We start from the raw sequence: 14,126 nt of genomic DNA, 5'->3' as shown, positions 1-14,126 counted from the left end.
ACTTCTTTTCCCCCCCAAAAGATTATACTATATCTTATAATAGATTCAAAATAGTTGTGGTAAACAACATTTCTAGTGAAACTTCCTAGCAGATTAAAACTGTGTGCCAGACCGAGACTCAAACTTCACAGAAGCTTTTCTGTGAAGTTTAGAAGGGAGGAGATGAGGTACTGGCAGAATTGAAGCTGTGGGGATGGGGCGTGAGTCGTGCTTGGGTAGCTCAGTTGGTAGAGCACTTGCCCACAAAAGGCAAAGGTCCCGAGTTCGAGTCTCGGTTCAGCACACAGTTGTAATCTGCCAGGAAGTTTCATATCAGCGCACACTCCGCTGCATAGTGAAAATGTCGTTCTGAGAACTTTCCTAGTGTCCATGTCACTTGCATAGAACAGTATTGTCATTGAGATAGGCTTATATGAGAAGACCGGGATAATTTTTTTTCCTAAAAATACCCCAAGGGAATTGACAGATTCTGCTTCTCCAAGTTCCTCATTTTTATGGATAATTTGGAAGTCCGTTGTTCCATAAAAACACGGGAGAACTGCCAGATATCAGCAACTTCCTGCCATGATATTTCGGCGCAGAGTCTTCTGGCCATCTTCAGGTGAGTGCCACTGTAGTAGTACTGGCGAGTACGCGCTGAGCTCCGCTATTTAAAGCCGTGCTGAGGTGGCATTGCGCATGCGCTGCTCAGCGTGCGCGTTCATACTCGCTCCGTGCGCTGCGCCTCACGCCCTCCACTGTGAAAGCCTGGCGTATCGGTGTCAGGTCGATTTCCATCTTTATGCAGATAACTACGTCGACTACGAAGTTTCTCTATAACAGGATTCCAAGCAGAGTTCAGCTGATAACCGCTATCTCGATTGATGAGAGTCTCGTTGTCAGACAATCTTATTTCCACAGCTTCATTGATAATCGAGCTCCAAAAGTTTGATGTATGGGCCAAAATTTTTGTGTCGTTGTAATTCATGGAATGGTCTGTGGAAAAACAATGTTCGGCGATTGCGGACTTGTTGGCTTGGAGAAGGCGAGTATGCGTTCCTGCACAGTTCGTGTTGTTTGCCCTATATATGATTTGCCGCATTCACACGGAATTTTGTAAACACCTGGTTTACGCAGACCCAGGTCGTCTTTAACGGATCCCACCAGTGATGAAATTTTGGAAGGAGGGCGAAAGATGACTCTCACTTGATACTTTCTCAATATTCTGCCTATCTGTGAAGAAATATTCCCAATAAATGGTAGATAAACAGTCGACCTGAAGGCCTCTTCCTCTTCCTTGTTCCGTCGTTTGTAGGTCTTCATCACTTTGTTCACCTACAAACGACGGAACAAGGAAGAGGAAGAGGCCTTCAGGTCGACTGTTTATCTACCATTTATTGGGAATATTTCTTCACAGATAGGCAGAATATTGAGAAAGTATCAAGTGAGAGTCATCTTTCGCCCTCCTTCCAAAATTTCATCACTAGTGGGATCCGTTAAAGACGACCTGGGCCTGCGTAAACCAGGTGTTTACAAAATTCCGTGTGAATGCGGCAAATCATATATAGGGCAAACAACACGAACTGTGCAGGAACGCATTGTGGAACACCGACGGCATACTCGCCTTCTCCAACCCACCGAGTCCGCAATCGCCGAACATTGTATTTCCACAGACCATTCCATGAATTACGACGACACAAAAATTTTGGCTCATACATCAAACTTTTGGAGCTCGATTATCAATGAAGCTGTGGAAATAAGATTGTCTGACAACGAGACGCTCATCAATCGAGATAGCGGTTATCAGCTGAACTCTGCTTGGAATCCTGTTATAGAGAAACTTCGTAGTCGACGTAGTTATCTGCATAAAGATGGAAATCGACCTGACACCGATACGCCAGGCTTTCACAGTGGAGGGCGCGAGGCGCAGCGCAGCGCACGGAGCCGTTATGAACGCGCAAGCTGAGCTGCGCATGCGCAATGTCACCTCAGAAGGCTTTAAATAGCGGAGCTCAGCGCGTACTCACTGGCACTCACCTGAAGATGGCCAGAAGACTCTGCGCCGAAATATCGTGGCAGGAAGTTGCTGATATCCGGCAGTTCTCCCGTGTTTTTATGGAACAATCAGTACGCCGGGAAAGCTTTAAACATCACATGGAAGTCCGTTGATTTTGGTTTTTTAAACTGTAGTATTTAGTTCTTTTCCTGTTCAGTTTTAATCCACTTGCATCTAACCAGTGTTATGAACTATTTAGGGTGACATTCACACAGTATCTAATAATACAATTAAGTAATTTCAGTACACATCTTATTTTTGAGGTAAGAAAAAACCTTCAATGTTGTATCGACCAAAAGCAAGTAAAAAGTGTGCAATATTCTAGCATTATCCTATATCCACATGTGCATCTACAGAGTGTCCCAGGATTTGGGAACGTGACAGAAACGATCATTGTAAACAAAAAACGTCACATAAGCATGGGCTCTAAAGTACATACAATAAGAGCTATGAATACACCCTGTATATTGTGTAACAAGTCCCTTGTACTGCAAGCTCTCTGCTTTCCACATTTTGAGAGGTGGTGGTATGGATCAAAACAAGGAAAAAATTTCCAGTAAGCAGGGGCTCTTAAGTGTGTAGCTTAAGAGCTACAAACATTTATTCAGTAGAAGAGATGTTTTTCAAAATAGCAAAGATGAACCAGTGGTCATAGCTTTTAAGGTATGACCACAGGCACATTTTACAGCCCATTCCTAAAAAATTTTTTGCTTCAGTCGATCATTCCTGTCGTACCTCCGAATATTGACCGTTCCTGTTGGGATATGCTGTACAAAGGAAGGATCGATATACTGGTGGACTTCCGAGAGGTTGACTTCTGGGAACGTATGCACTCGTAATTGTAAAAGTAAGCTATTCTGTGGTACACGACACTCCTCTCGCACTGTCTACCATTTGAGTTGACTGGACATCTCCTCGATGCTTTCACACTTACTAAATGAACCTTTACGAAGAAGAACCTACAAGATGTGAAACGTAGAGAAAATGTACATTGTTACAACACAAGAAGCATCAAACACATATACACGTACCGAGCGAGGTGGCGCAGTGGTTAGACACTGGACTCGCATTCGGGAGGACGACGGTTCAATCCCGCGTCCGGCCATCCTGATTTAGGTTTTCCGTGATTTCCCTAAATCATTCCAGGCAAATGCCGGGATGGTTCCTCTGAAAGGGCACGGCCGACTTCCTTCCCCATCCTTCCCTAATCCGATGAGACCGATGACCATGCTGTGTGGTCTCCTTCCCCTAACCAACCAACCATATACACGTCTTACCACAGACTATCAAAATCAATAAATAGCTATGAAGTCACAGGGCACAAGCTATTTAATAAGGTCCCACATGCTATACAGGATCTTCCTGAACATACATTCAAAGAAAGACTGCATGAATGGTTTATTGCCCACCCGTTCTATGATATCAATGAATTCTTCAAATGTAAAATGCAGTAATCCAACAGATGACCCACTGTACATTTATTGTAATATAAGCTAAAATATTTCAGTAGACAATACCTTATCACACTGTATTATAAATTGTAACTTCATTTGACGTTGTCAATTGCTGTAATGGCCTAAAGACAATAAAATCTTTATTATTATTATGTGACAAAATGTCCTGCTCTACTTTTGGGTATTGTCTGTTTCTTCTATCAGTCCTATTTGTTACAGATCCCAGACTCACGAGCAATATTCAAATACAGTGGAACCTCGCACAGTGAGCACAATTCGTTCCGGAATCTTACTCGTAGTGCAAAACACTGTTTATCCCGTATAAAGTGACGTAAAATATGATAATGCGTTCCGTGCAGAAAAAGTACAGAAAGTTTTATCTTCCTTGTGCCATTTGTTCAAAGAAAATTATGCATACAGTATTACGTACGTGATAGGGACAGGGAATGTGAAGTAGGTGGTGACCTGGTAAAGATAGCTACCCAAACGTGACACTACGTGCATTTCGCGCAGCGTTTCAGCATCACAATTGGCCTCATCTTAATGTGGCTATTAGGCACGTTAACATGGTGCTGGAGAAGGCACTGGTGGCAGAGGGGATGGGTCACATTGCAATTGTGCCAGTACAGTCTTATCAGTAGATCAGGTTTCACTAGGCGTGGCCTGCACCTCAAAAGATATAGGGAGGGGAGGCTGGCAAAGCTTATAGGTGACAGTGTAGTGGGAGGGGGTGGTGGGATCACTTGTGGAAAAATTCCTGTAGTAGTTGGTGTTAGAGCTGCACCTTTTTTAGATTGAAGTCAGCTGATAGGTATACCTGCTTAAAGGAAGCCCCTCTAACTAAGGAATCACTGTCAGAGGACATCATGTTTCCGAGTAGAGAAGGAATTAGCGTATTTCATCAAAATATAAGAGGTATTAGAGATAAAGTTAGTGAACTGCTTATAGATGTTGACTCTGAAATTATTGGTATATCAGAGCATCACATAAATAATTTGACAATTCAGAGGCTTCTTTTACCAGGATACAGATTAGATGGCTGTTTTTCAAGCAGTTCCTTGCAGGATGGGGGAGTGGCCATGTACGTAAAAAGCAGTATTCCATTCGAGTCCATAGACGTATCACGGCACTGCACTGAACAGATATTTGAATGTTGTGCAGGGGCAGCTGAATTTAGCGAAACTAAGCTTCTAATTGTTGTTTATAGGTCCCCTATCTCTGACTTCACAGTATTTCTGCTCAAGCTAGTGAGGGTTCTCGATTCACTTTATAAGAAGTACCAGAAAGTAGTTATACATGGTGACTTCAATGTTAATTTTGTATATGATTGTGCAAGAAAAATGGTGTTGGTAGATCTCCTAAATTCGTGTGATCTGATACAGACTGTGTTTTTTCCTACTAGGGCGCAGGGGAACAGTAGCACAGCCATAGACAATATTTTTATTCATTCTTCATTACCAGATGGGCATTCTGTTAGTAAAAGGGTGAATGTCCTTTCAGACCATGATGCACAAATTTTAGCTCTAAAAGGCTTGTGTACTCAAACGAATGACACATATAATTACAAACTGTGTAGAAAAGTTAATACAAGGGCAATTGAGAGTTTTTTAAAACTCGTCAAGGAACAATCAGGATGTTTATAGTGCCGATAACATAGATGATGAATATAACGCTTTCCTTAACACATTGCTCGTGCTCTTTCAGAGCTGCTTTCCATTAGAACGTTCTACATGGGGTACTAGCAGTAAAAGGCAGCCTGGGTGGCTGACTACTGGGGTAAGGGTATCATGTAGAACAATGCGGGAATTATATCAAAATGTTAGAAGTAGTCACAAACAACCTACAGTTGCCCATTGCAAGCTATATTGTATGGTGCTTAAAAATATTACTAGAAAGGCAAAGGTATGTGGTGCGCAAATAGAATAGCTAATTCACAGGATAAAATTAAGACCGTATGGTCAGTTGTGAAGGAAGTGTCTGAAGGTTGACAATATAAAGTCAGTTCGTAGTAAAAATATTTCTGTTACTGTTAAATCAGATATATGTACAGTATTTAACAATCATTGTCTGAGCATTGCTGGTGAATTAAATAAAAATTTAATTTATACAGGGAATCATAAGGTTCTCTTAGAAAATGCCTTTCCAAGGCTGATGTCTGAAATACTGACAAGGGGGAGATTTAGTCAATAATTAAATCACTGAAGACTAAGGATTCTCATGGATATGATGGAGTGCCCTGCAGAGTATTAAAGTACAGTGATGCACATGTAAGCCCTGTACTTAGCCATATTTGTAATTTTTCCTTTAGGTATGGTAAGTTTCCTGAACAATTAAAATACTCACAAGGGAACCTCCACATCGCACTCCCCTGAGATTTAGTTATAAGTTGGCACAGTGGATAGGCCTTGAAAAACTGAACACAAAACAATTGAGAAAACAGGAAGAAGTTGTGTGGAACTATCAAAAAAATAAGCAAAATATACGAACTGAGTAGTCCATGTGGAAGATATGCAACATCAAGGCTAGTGTGAGCTCAGGAGTGCCATGGTCCCGTGGTTAGCGTGAGCAGCTGTGGAACGAGAGGTCCTTGGTTCAATTCTTCCCTTGAGTGAAAAGTTTTTTTTCTTTATTTTCGCAAAGTTATGATCTGTCCATTCGTTCATTGACGTCTCTGTTCACTGTAATAAGTTTAGTGTCTGTGTTTTGCGACCACACTGCAAAACCGTGCGATTAGTAGACGAAAGGACGTGTCTCTCCAATGGGAACTGAAAACATTTGATCGCAAGGGCATAGGTCAACCAATTCCTCGACAGGAAAACACGTCCGATATATTCTATACGACACTGGTGACGGCATGTGCATCACATGACAAGAATATGTTGTCGATCCACCTAACTTGTGCACTTGGCGAATGGGTAAAAAGATTCTACCTTGCCCAATTTAGGTTTTCTTGTGGATGTGATAATCACTCCCAAAAAAGTGATGAAAACATAAGAGTTTGTCTCATAAACTGCAACAAATGAATGCAACGGTTTCACAGTCGCACTGTTTTCTCTGTGCTCTGTCAAAACGTATGTTTTTAACATTTTCAAATTTTTCCGTGTGCAGACCGTCAAATCCTGCATATGTCCAAGCAAATCTGAACATGTTCCGGAATTTTGGAGAGCGAAGTTGGTTATGTGTAAGTGCCTGAACTTTGATAATTGTCTGAAAATAAAAAATTAAACTTTACACTGGAGGGAAGACTTGAACCAAGGACCTCTCGTTCTGCAGCTGCTCACGCTAACCACGGGACCACGGCGCTCCTGAGGTCACACCATACTTGATGTTGCCTATCTTGCGCATGGACTACTCAGTTTGTATATTTTGCTTATTTTTTTCATAGTTTCACACAACTTCTTCCTGTTTTCTCGATTGATCTGTGTTCAGCTTTTCAAGGCCTATCCACTGTGCCAACTTTTAACTAAATCTGAGGGGGGTGCGATGGGGAGGTTCCCTTGTCAGAAGTAAAGCTGCTTTATAGAAAGGGATAATGTAGACAGTTTTAGACCTATTTCTATGCCATCAGTGTTTGCTAAAGTTATTGATCATTTTATGTCACACGATTTGCTATCAAATGTACAGTTCGGCTTTAGAAATCGTTTAACAGCTGAAAATGCTATATTCTCTTTTCTCTGTGAGGTACTGGATAGGTTAAACAAAAGGGTTTGAATGCTAGGCATAGTTTTTGATTTAACTAAGATGTTTGATTGTTTTGATCACCGAATATAGCTCCATAAGTTGGTCCATTACAGAATAGGGAGAGTAGCTCAATTGGTTCATCTCTTACTTTAGGAACAGATAGCAAAAGGTCATTACTCACAATGTTGAGAATGTCTGTGATGTGGGATCTGAGTGGGGTACTGTCAAATGGGGGGTGCCCCAGGGATCAGTGATGGGGCCACTCCTGTTCCTTATTTATGTAAATGATATGCCCTCTAGTATTATGGGTAACTCTAAAATATTTCTGTTTGCTGACGACACTAGCTTGGTAGTAAGGGATGTTGTGTGCAACAATGGCTTGGTTTCAAATAGTGCAGTTCATGACCCAAGTTCATGGCTTCTGGGAAATAAACTAACATTAAATCACAGTAAGACTCATTTTTAGAGTTTATACACGTAATTCAACAAAACCTGACATTTTAATTTCACAGAATGGGCATATGATTAATGAAACTGAACAGTTCAAATTTCTGGGTGTTCAGATAGATAGTAAACTGACGTGGAAAAGCCCACGTTCAGGATCTCATTCAAAGACTTAATGCTGCCATTTGTACTATTCGAACGGTATCTGAAGTAACTGATGGTTCGACATGAAAATTAGTCTACTTTGCTTATTTCAATTCACTTATGTCATACGGTATTTTGGGGTAACTCTTCATATTCTAAAAGGATATTTTTGGCTCAGAAATGGGTGGTTTGGGCAATAAGTGGTGTAAGTTTGCGAACCTCTTGTCGGCCCCTGTTCACTAGTCTGGGTATTTTGACATTGGCTTCTCAATTTATATATTCTTTACTGCCATTTCTTGTTAGCAATATCAGCTTATTTGCAATATCAGCTTATTCGCAAGAATAAGCAGCTTTCACTCAGTTAATCCTCGGCATAAATCCGACCTGCCTTTGTATCGTACTTCCTTGACTCGTAGGCAAAAAGGTGTGCAGTATACTGCTGCATCCATTTTCAATAAGCTACCACAAGAATTCAAAAATCTTAGCAGTAATCCACGCACTTTCAAATCGAAACTGAAGAGTTTCCTCACGGGTCACTTCTTGTGTGCTGTTGTGGAGTTCCTTGAAAAATTAAGCCGATTCTTATGTTGTATTGTCGACTGCGTTTACTTAAACTTACGGACTGACTTTTTTTGGGGTGACGATTTTCAGTGGACGATGCAACCAATTCCCACACTTTCAGCATTTCTCGTATGGGACCAGAAGATTGCCGCTTTGCTGTTACTGCCGCCTCCTCTTTCTCCTCTTCCTCCCCCTTTGAAGAACTCCTCTCCACAACTTCCTGCCGTGAAACACACTGCAACTCTATAAGCTCTTCGGTGCTCATTTCTCGGCTGTAATCTTCCACGAGCTGATTGATATCACTGTTGTCCACTTTTGGTCCCGTGCTCTTGACAGAGACACAATCTCATTGACTACAGGCTCCACAGGACCGACTCTATTGCCTCCGAGTCACATTCTACAGTGCACTCTGGCCAAAGCTTCTTCCGAGTAGAAGTGAGAGTTCTCTCGGTAATCCCATCCCACACCTTTTTGGTCATCTTGACACAGGTAATCGTGTGTAAGTGATATTTCCAAAACTCTCTGAGAGTGAGATTGGTAACTTCAGTCGACTCAAAGAAATGCCTGAAGAGTGCCTTAGTGTAGGGCTTCTTAAAATTAGGAATAATTTACTGGTCCATAGGCTGGGGTAACGGATTTTCATGAATTGAAATTCTTCAAGGAAGTGGTCTTGTAGGCCCGGAGGATTGTAGAATAGGCAGGAGCGTTGTCCATAATGAGCGAGATACAGAGCGGTAGATTAATCTCGAGAGAATATTTTTTCGTCAAAGGACCGAAAACTTCGTCGATCTGATCACAAAAAAGATCGTGTGTCACCCGAGCCTTGTTGTCGGACTCCACATCACATTTAACCTGCTCTTGTGCCCTTTACACTTTTTGAAGGCTTGAAGAGTTTCTGAATGGTAAACAGGGAGAGGTTTAATTTTCAAATAATCTCTCGCATTGGCACAGAATAGCAGTGTGAGATCACCTTTGGTTGTCTCACACCTGGGTAATGCATTCTCCTCTGCTCTTACAGAGGTATGCTTCAGTATCTTTTTCCAGAACAGACCTGTCTCATCACAATTAAAAACCTGCTGTGGCAGATAACACTCAGAATCTACGAGCATTTTGAAGTTTCTGACGAAAGCTCTCTGCTGCCTCTGTGTCCGCCGTGCAGTGGACGCTAGTTCTTCTGTTAAACTTCTCGGACCACCCACCGCTTCCCTTAAACACTTCTGTGCCCGCTGATGATACTGGTGTCTTCTTAAAGAGATCAGTGAATCGTTCTCACCTTTTCACAAATTATGTTCTCATTAATAGTGTTTTGCAATCGCTTTTCATTTATCCATTTTATCCGTATAAGGAACGACCTGTCAGTATCGTCCAGAGTACGAAACCGTTGTTTGGATGTTCGTGCCACTCGCTTTGCAGCATCTGTCTCCTTAATCTTGTCCCGGTTCTTGAGGATAGTGCAAATAGGTGATGCTAAATCGGCAATGCTCACACCACGTCAGCATTTTTCAATGATTTTACATTTCATTTCTAAGGTCATTTTCTTACTCTTACGGTCATATTCTTGCAGCTTTAGCTTCTGGGACATTTTTAAGAAGCTTATTAAAATTTTTGCATAAAAAACACTGTGGGAACACTATTTTAGAAAAAATGTGTGATTGCAAGCTGCAGTAAGGTGGTAGCAGGAAGAGCACTAAACCCGGACTGTGGTATGTACTAAAGACATTATTGATATGCTGCTGCTGACAATGAAAGTTGCTCATATTGGCGACCATTTCCCCCACCGCGTGCATACGGCTGGTGACGTTGCACTAAATCGTCGTGACTCGTGTTTGTTAAGCGCGTCTGTTTTTAATAATTTGTTTAGCTCATTATGTGAATTGCACATTGTGGGAGCTGCTTATTAAGTGAGGTTCCACTGTATTGGCTGAACGAGGACTTTTGGACTAGTTTCTTTGTGGGTGGTCAGCTAATCTCAGTGTGGCATCAACCTTTTCCTACACTTAGTTTTACAAGGATATTCTATTTTAAAATGCTCTGTGCACATATTCCAATGTAATAAATATGGCTGCTTCCAGGGATTGTTTGGCAATTGTGTAATTGTCCAGTAATGGGTCTTTCTGTTTATTTATGCGCAATATGTTAATTTGTTTACTTTGAGGGTCAACTAACAGTCAGTGCACCAAGTGTCAGTCCTCTGCAAACTGACTGATGGGCCTCTTGATGTTCTGCACAAGGTCACTTATACACACTGTGGACAGTTACGGTCCTACAGCACTCCTCTGGGGTATCAACGTCCTTTGTTACAATGCTATTGCAATTTTGGCTTACATGCCTTTGTCACACTTAAGATTCAGTGCCGTATTGTTGTTATTGTTCTGCTTTTCATTCCAAAGATTCGTGTGATGCACTTCCCCCTGCCACTCTTTCCTGTGCAAGCCCCTACGTCTCCAAATCAAATAGCTGCTGCAACCAATGTGATCAATGTGATGTGCATTCCAGCCCAAGACGCTGGATTGGTGATCATGTGTGCATGGTGTGTGTGTGTGTGTGTGTGTGTGTGTGTGTGTGTGTGTGTCTTTACTGACACAGGCTGTGGCCAAAAGCTATATGTGTGAGTGCCTTTTAATCTCATCTGACTGCAACCTGATGTGTCTTCTTTATGGTAACTAGCAGTCCGTCTCTTCCTACATTGTTGGTGTTCGTACCTCGAGTTTCGATTGTTTGATATACGAAAAATAACGAGTCTTCGCTTCAGCTTACGACCTTAGTGCACATCGACAGCAGGAATTAGTACCCTGTCACAACTAAATTTTTCTCCACATTAACTATGTGTCTGAACAATTTCTTTTATTTCATCATCTGTGGAGCTACTTGGTATATAAACCTGTACTACTGTGGTGAATGTTGGCTTCATATCCGTTTTTGGCTTGCATGGACTCCTATTTTGTATGCATTATTAAACCTACTCTTGCACTACCCTATTTGATTTGTATTTATGGTCCTGTACTCACCTGACTGAAACTCCTTTTCCACTTGCCACAGAACTTCACTAATTCTCACAATATCCAACTTCAAATCATCCAGTTCCCTTTTTAAATTTTCCAACCTACCTGCCCAATTAAGGGATCTAGCAGCCTATGACCTCACCTGTAGATTGTATGTTTGGTTTTTCACGACGACGACATCCTCCTTATCGGACCCACGTGGAGACCCGAATGGGGAACTATTTTACCTCCAGAATATTTTACCCGAGAGAATGCCATTATCGTTTAACTACACAGTAGAGGCAGCACGCCCTCAGGAAAACTAACAGCTGTATTTTCCTGCCACATTTAACTGTTCGCAGTACTGGCACAGTGAGGTCGTGTCGGTTCTTGTTACGAGACAGTGGCTTATAATCCAAAATTGCAATAGCACAATAAAAACAGTTACAGCTAAAAGTGAAAATGACATCTTTTAAAAACTTCCAGAGGTTACTAATATGTCTGAAGGTTTCTCTTTACTAAGAATGGCATACCATGCTCCATTTGTTAGGAGCTCTTCTGTTCAGTCACAAAACTGGTCCAATATTCCGTACGCTCATCTTTTGTTTATTAGGCTACAGTGTGGAATCCTGTCAGACATCTTCCAAAAGTCGAGGAACGTCAACCTGGGCACCAGTATTTGCTGCCTTCAGGATCTTGTGGATTAATTCACTATAAATTGACTACACAGTTAACGAGAGTAGTTTTAGGCACGAAACTTACGTCAAAGTATAAGAATTCGATCATTACGTGTTTCCTCATTGTGCGCCTCTCACACTGCAGGGCACAGAACGGGAGGAGCTGCTGCGGCGTCACCTGCTCCGAGTGCGCGCACTGCAGGTGTGAGAAGACGGACAGAGAGGTCCTACGGACAGCCGGTACGATGCCACAACTGCGGACATTTACGATGATGCGCGGTACCAGAGCTCGCATCTTACGCAAGATCTGCAGGAACTGTCCGAATCTGACAACTTTGCAGCTTCACGGCTGTCAGAAGATGAACTACTCGGTAAGTTGAACCTTCAGCTATAGTGTGAGATATAAATGAGGGCCCACTTGTGCGAGTACTGTTTTTAACCAGACGGACGATTCCTGTTTTCTGTACTTTATAGTGAGGGATTGGACAGGTTAAAAGATACGTGTGCTTCTGAGAAGCAGAAAGTGCACGTGATTCAAAATTTAGCAATGTGGAACCTCTCAACTTGCTTTGAGATCACTCCTAGAGTTCATACATGGTATGTTTCTTCTTTTTTTTTCATTTTTTAACTTATTTTTGGACTACAGTTACCTGTTAAAGTTATATTGTAAGTTACATTTCTCATACTATCGTTAACTAGCCTTTTCCCTGTGGCTTCGGTCACATACACTTTTGACACATATATTACACACACGTCCTCCTCTCGCTTGCTGTGTCCACTTCTTCCTCTCCCTGTCTCCCTCATCCTCCCCCCTCTTCCCTACTCCCACCTCTTCCCTACTCTCTCTCTCTGCCCATCTCTTCCTCCCCTTCTCTCTCTCAGCTTCCTCCTCCTCCCTTTCTCACCGTCAGTCTCTCCTGCGCCCCCACCCCACCTTGCTCAGCCGTGCCACTGCAAGTCGTGCAGATACTACTCACATGACATGCCAGTAATGCAGGGCAGCCTACATGTCAGTGGTAGGAAACCCTTTTGTGCCCATATTCCACTCCTGTGGAAGCTAGGAAGTTCTAACTCCCATAGTGCTGAATGTGATACAGCAAGCAGCATGTCTTCCAAATTTGGGTGAAATTGATTAAGATGCAATTGACAATTTGCTTATTTCTGTAGTGTGAGAATTTTTGATGGAATGACCAAACTCGACAAACACGGTTAATAGAATAATAAAAAGTAGCAACCGGGATCACACATTTGTTTTATATGTGGTGTCAGTAATTGGTTTCAGTCATTAAACCGACTTGAGACAGAGACCCCAGATGATGGAGGAGCCAGTGCCTAGCTCTGTTGTGTGATGCCTGTTGCTGTCTGGGACAGATACTACTTGATACTGGCTTCTCTCCTCATGTTCTCAACTGTAATTTTTTATCATTACGGTAGAGTGTAATTAGTCTTGTCCAGGAAGCAGCTTCTCGTACAGCTTAGCTGCAGCGTGCTACCTCGGGTGACAGCGAGGGAAGCCAGACGCGGATCAGCTCTGTGCAGCAGATTAACGACCGGGTCTCCTTTTTTTGTTTTAGGGTGCAGGGTCGTACGCACCCGTGTCAGAAATGTAGAATGTCGGTGCCAATGACGAAGGCACCCCTGACGTCACGGTCAGTTCGAGAGCTGTCAGTATACGCAAAGGTACTATTGTGAATTTCCGTGTGAAGGTCGTGAAACTGAAGGCGATAGAGCGAGGCTGGGAGTAGTGTCCTCAGGAAGCGAATGGAGGCTGAGGCGAACACGGGCCGCTGCGTGAAGTCGAGCTGGTGAAGGGTTCACACGCGTCAGGAAGGTGGCAGGTATTGTGAAGTTAAGCTGTCGGAGGAAGAGCCGAAAGTGAACTCCGGGAGGTAACAGAGAAGAGGGACGTGCCCCATGCTGGCGATCAAAGGAGTCATTGAAGAAGGAGGCATAGGGTGGGTGGCCTGCACGGCAGACAAACGGTGTGCTGACCTGTTGAGGAGAAAGTAGGATAGCGGTAGTTTGGCAGCTTCAGCATAGAGACTCTCAGCCGGTCTAGTGAATAGGTGCCAGTGACCGAACAGATGCCACAATGGTGAATAGTATTGAAACAGGATAAGAGGGACAGATGTGCAGATGCAAAAACGAA

At 42.6% G+C, this 14,126-nt stretch overlaps 1 protein-coding gene across 1 annotated transcript in view; it reads left to right on the top strand.

The window, feature by feature from the left end:
- Positions 1–14,126, top strand: part of LOC126215064 (F-box/LRR-repeat protein fbxl-1-like) — a 118,202-nt gene that overhangs the window by 21,598 nt on the left and 82,478 nt on the right. Inside the window, exon 2 of the mRNA XM_049941714.1 lies at positions 12,123–12,348. Coding sequence (XP_049797671.1) covers positions 12,123–12,348 — 226 coding nt within the window. The remainder of the gene's footprint in view (positions 1–12,122; positions 12,349–14,126) is intronic.

This window comes from Schistocerca nitens, chromosome 12, assembly GCF_023898315.1.
Source record: "Schistocerca nitens isolate TAMUIC-IGC-003100 chromosome 12, iqSchNite1.1, whole genome shotgun sequence".
Classification (NCBI taxonomy): domain Eukaryota; kingdom Metazoa; phylum Arthropoda; class Insecta; order Orthoptera; family Acrididae; genus Schistocerca; species Schistocerca nitens.
The sequence above is the reverse complement of the archived record's forward strand: the minus strand, read 5'-3'. Positions and strand labels throughout refer to the sequence as shown.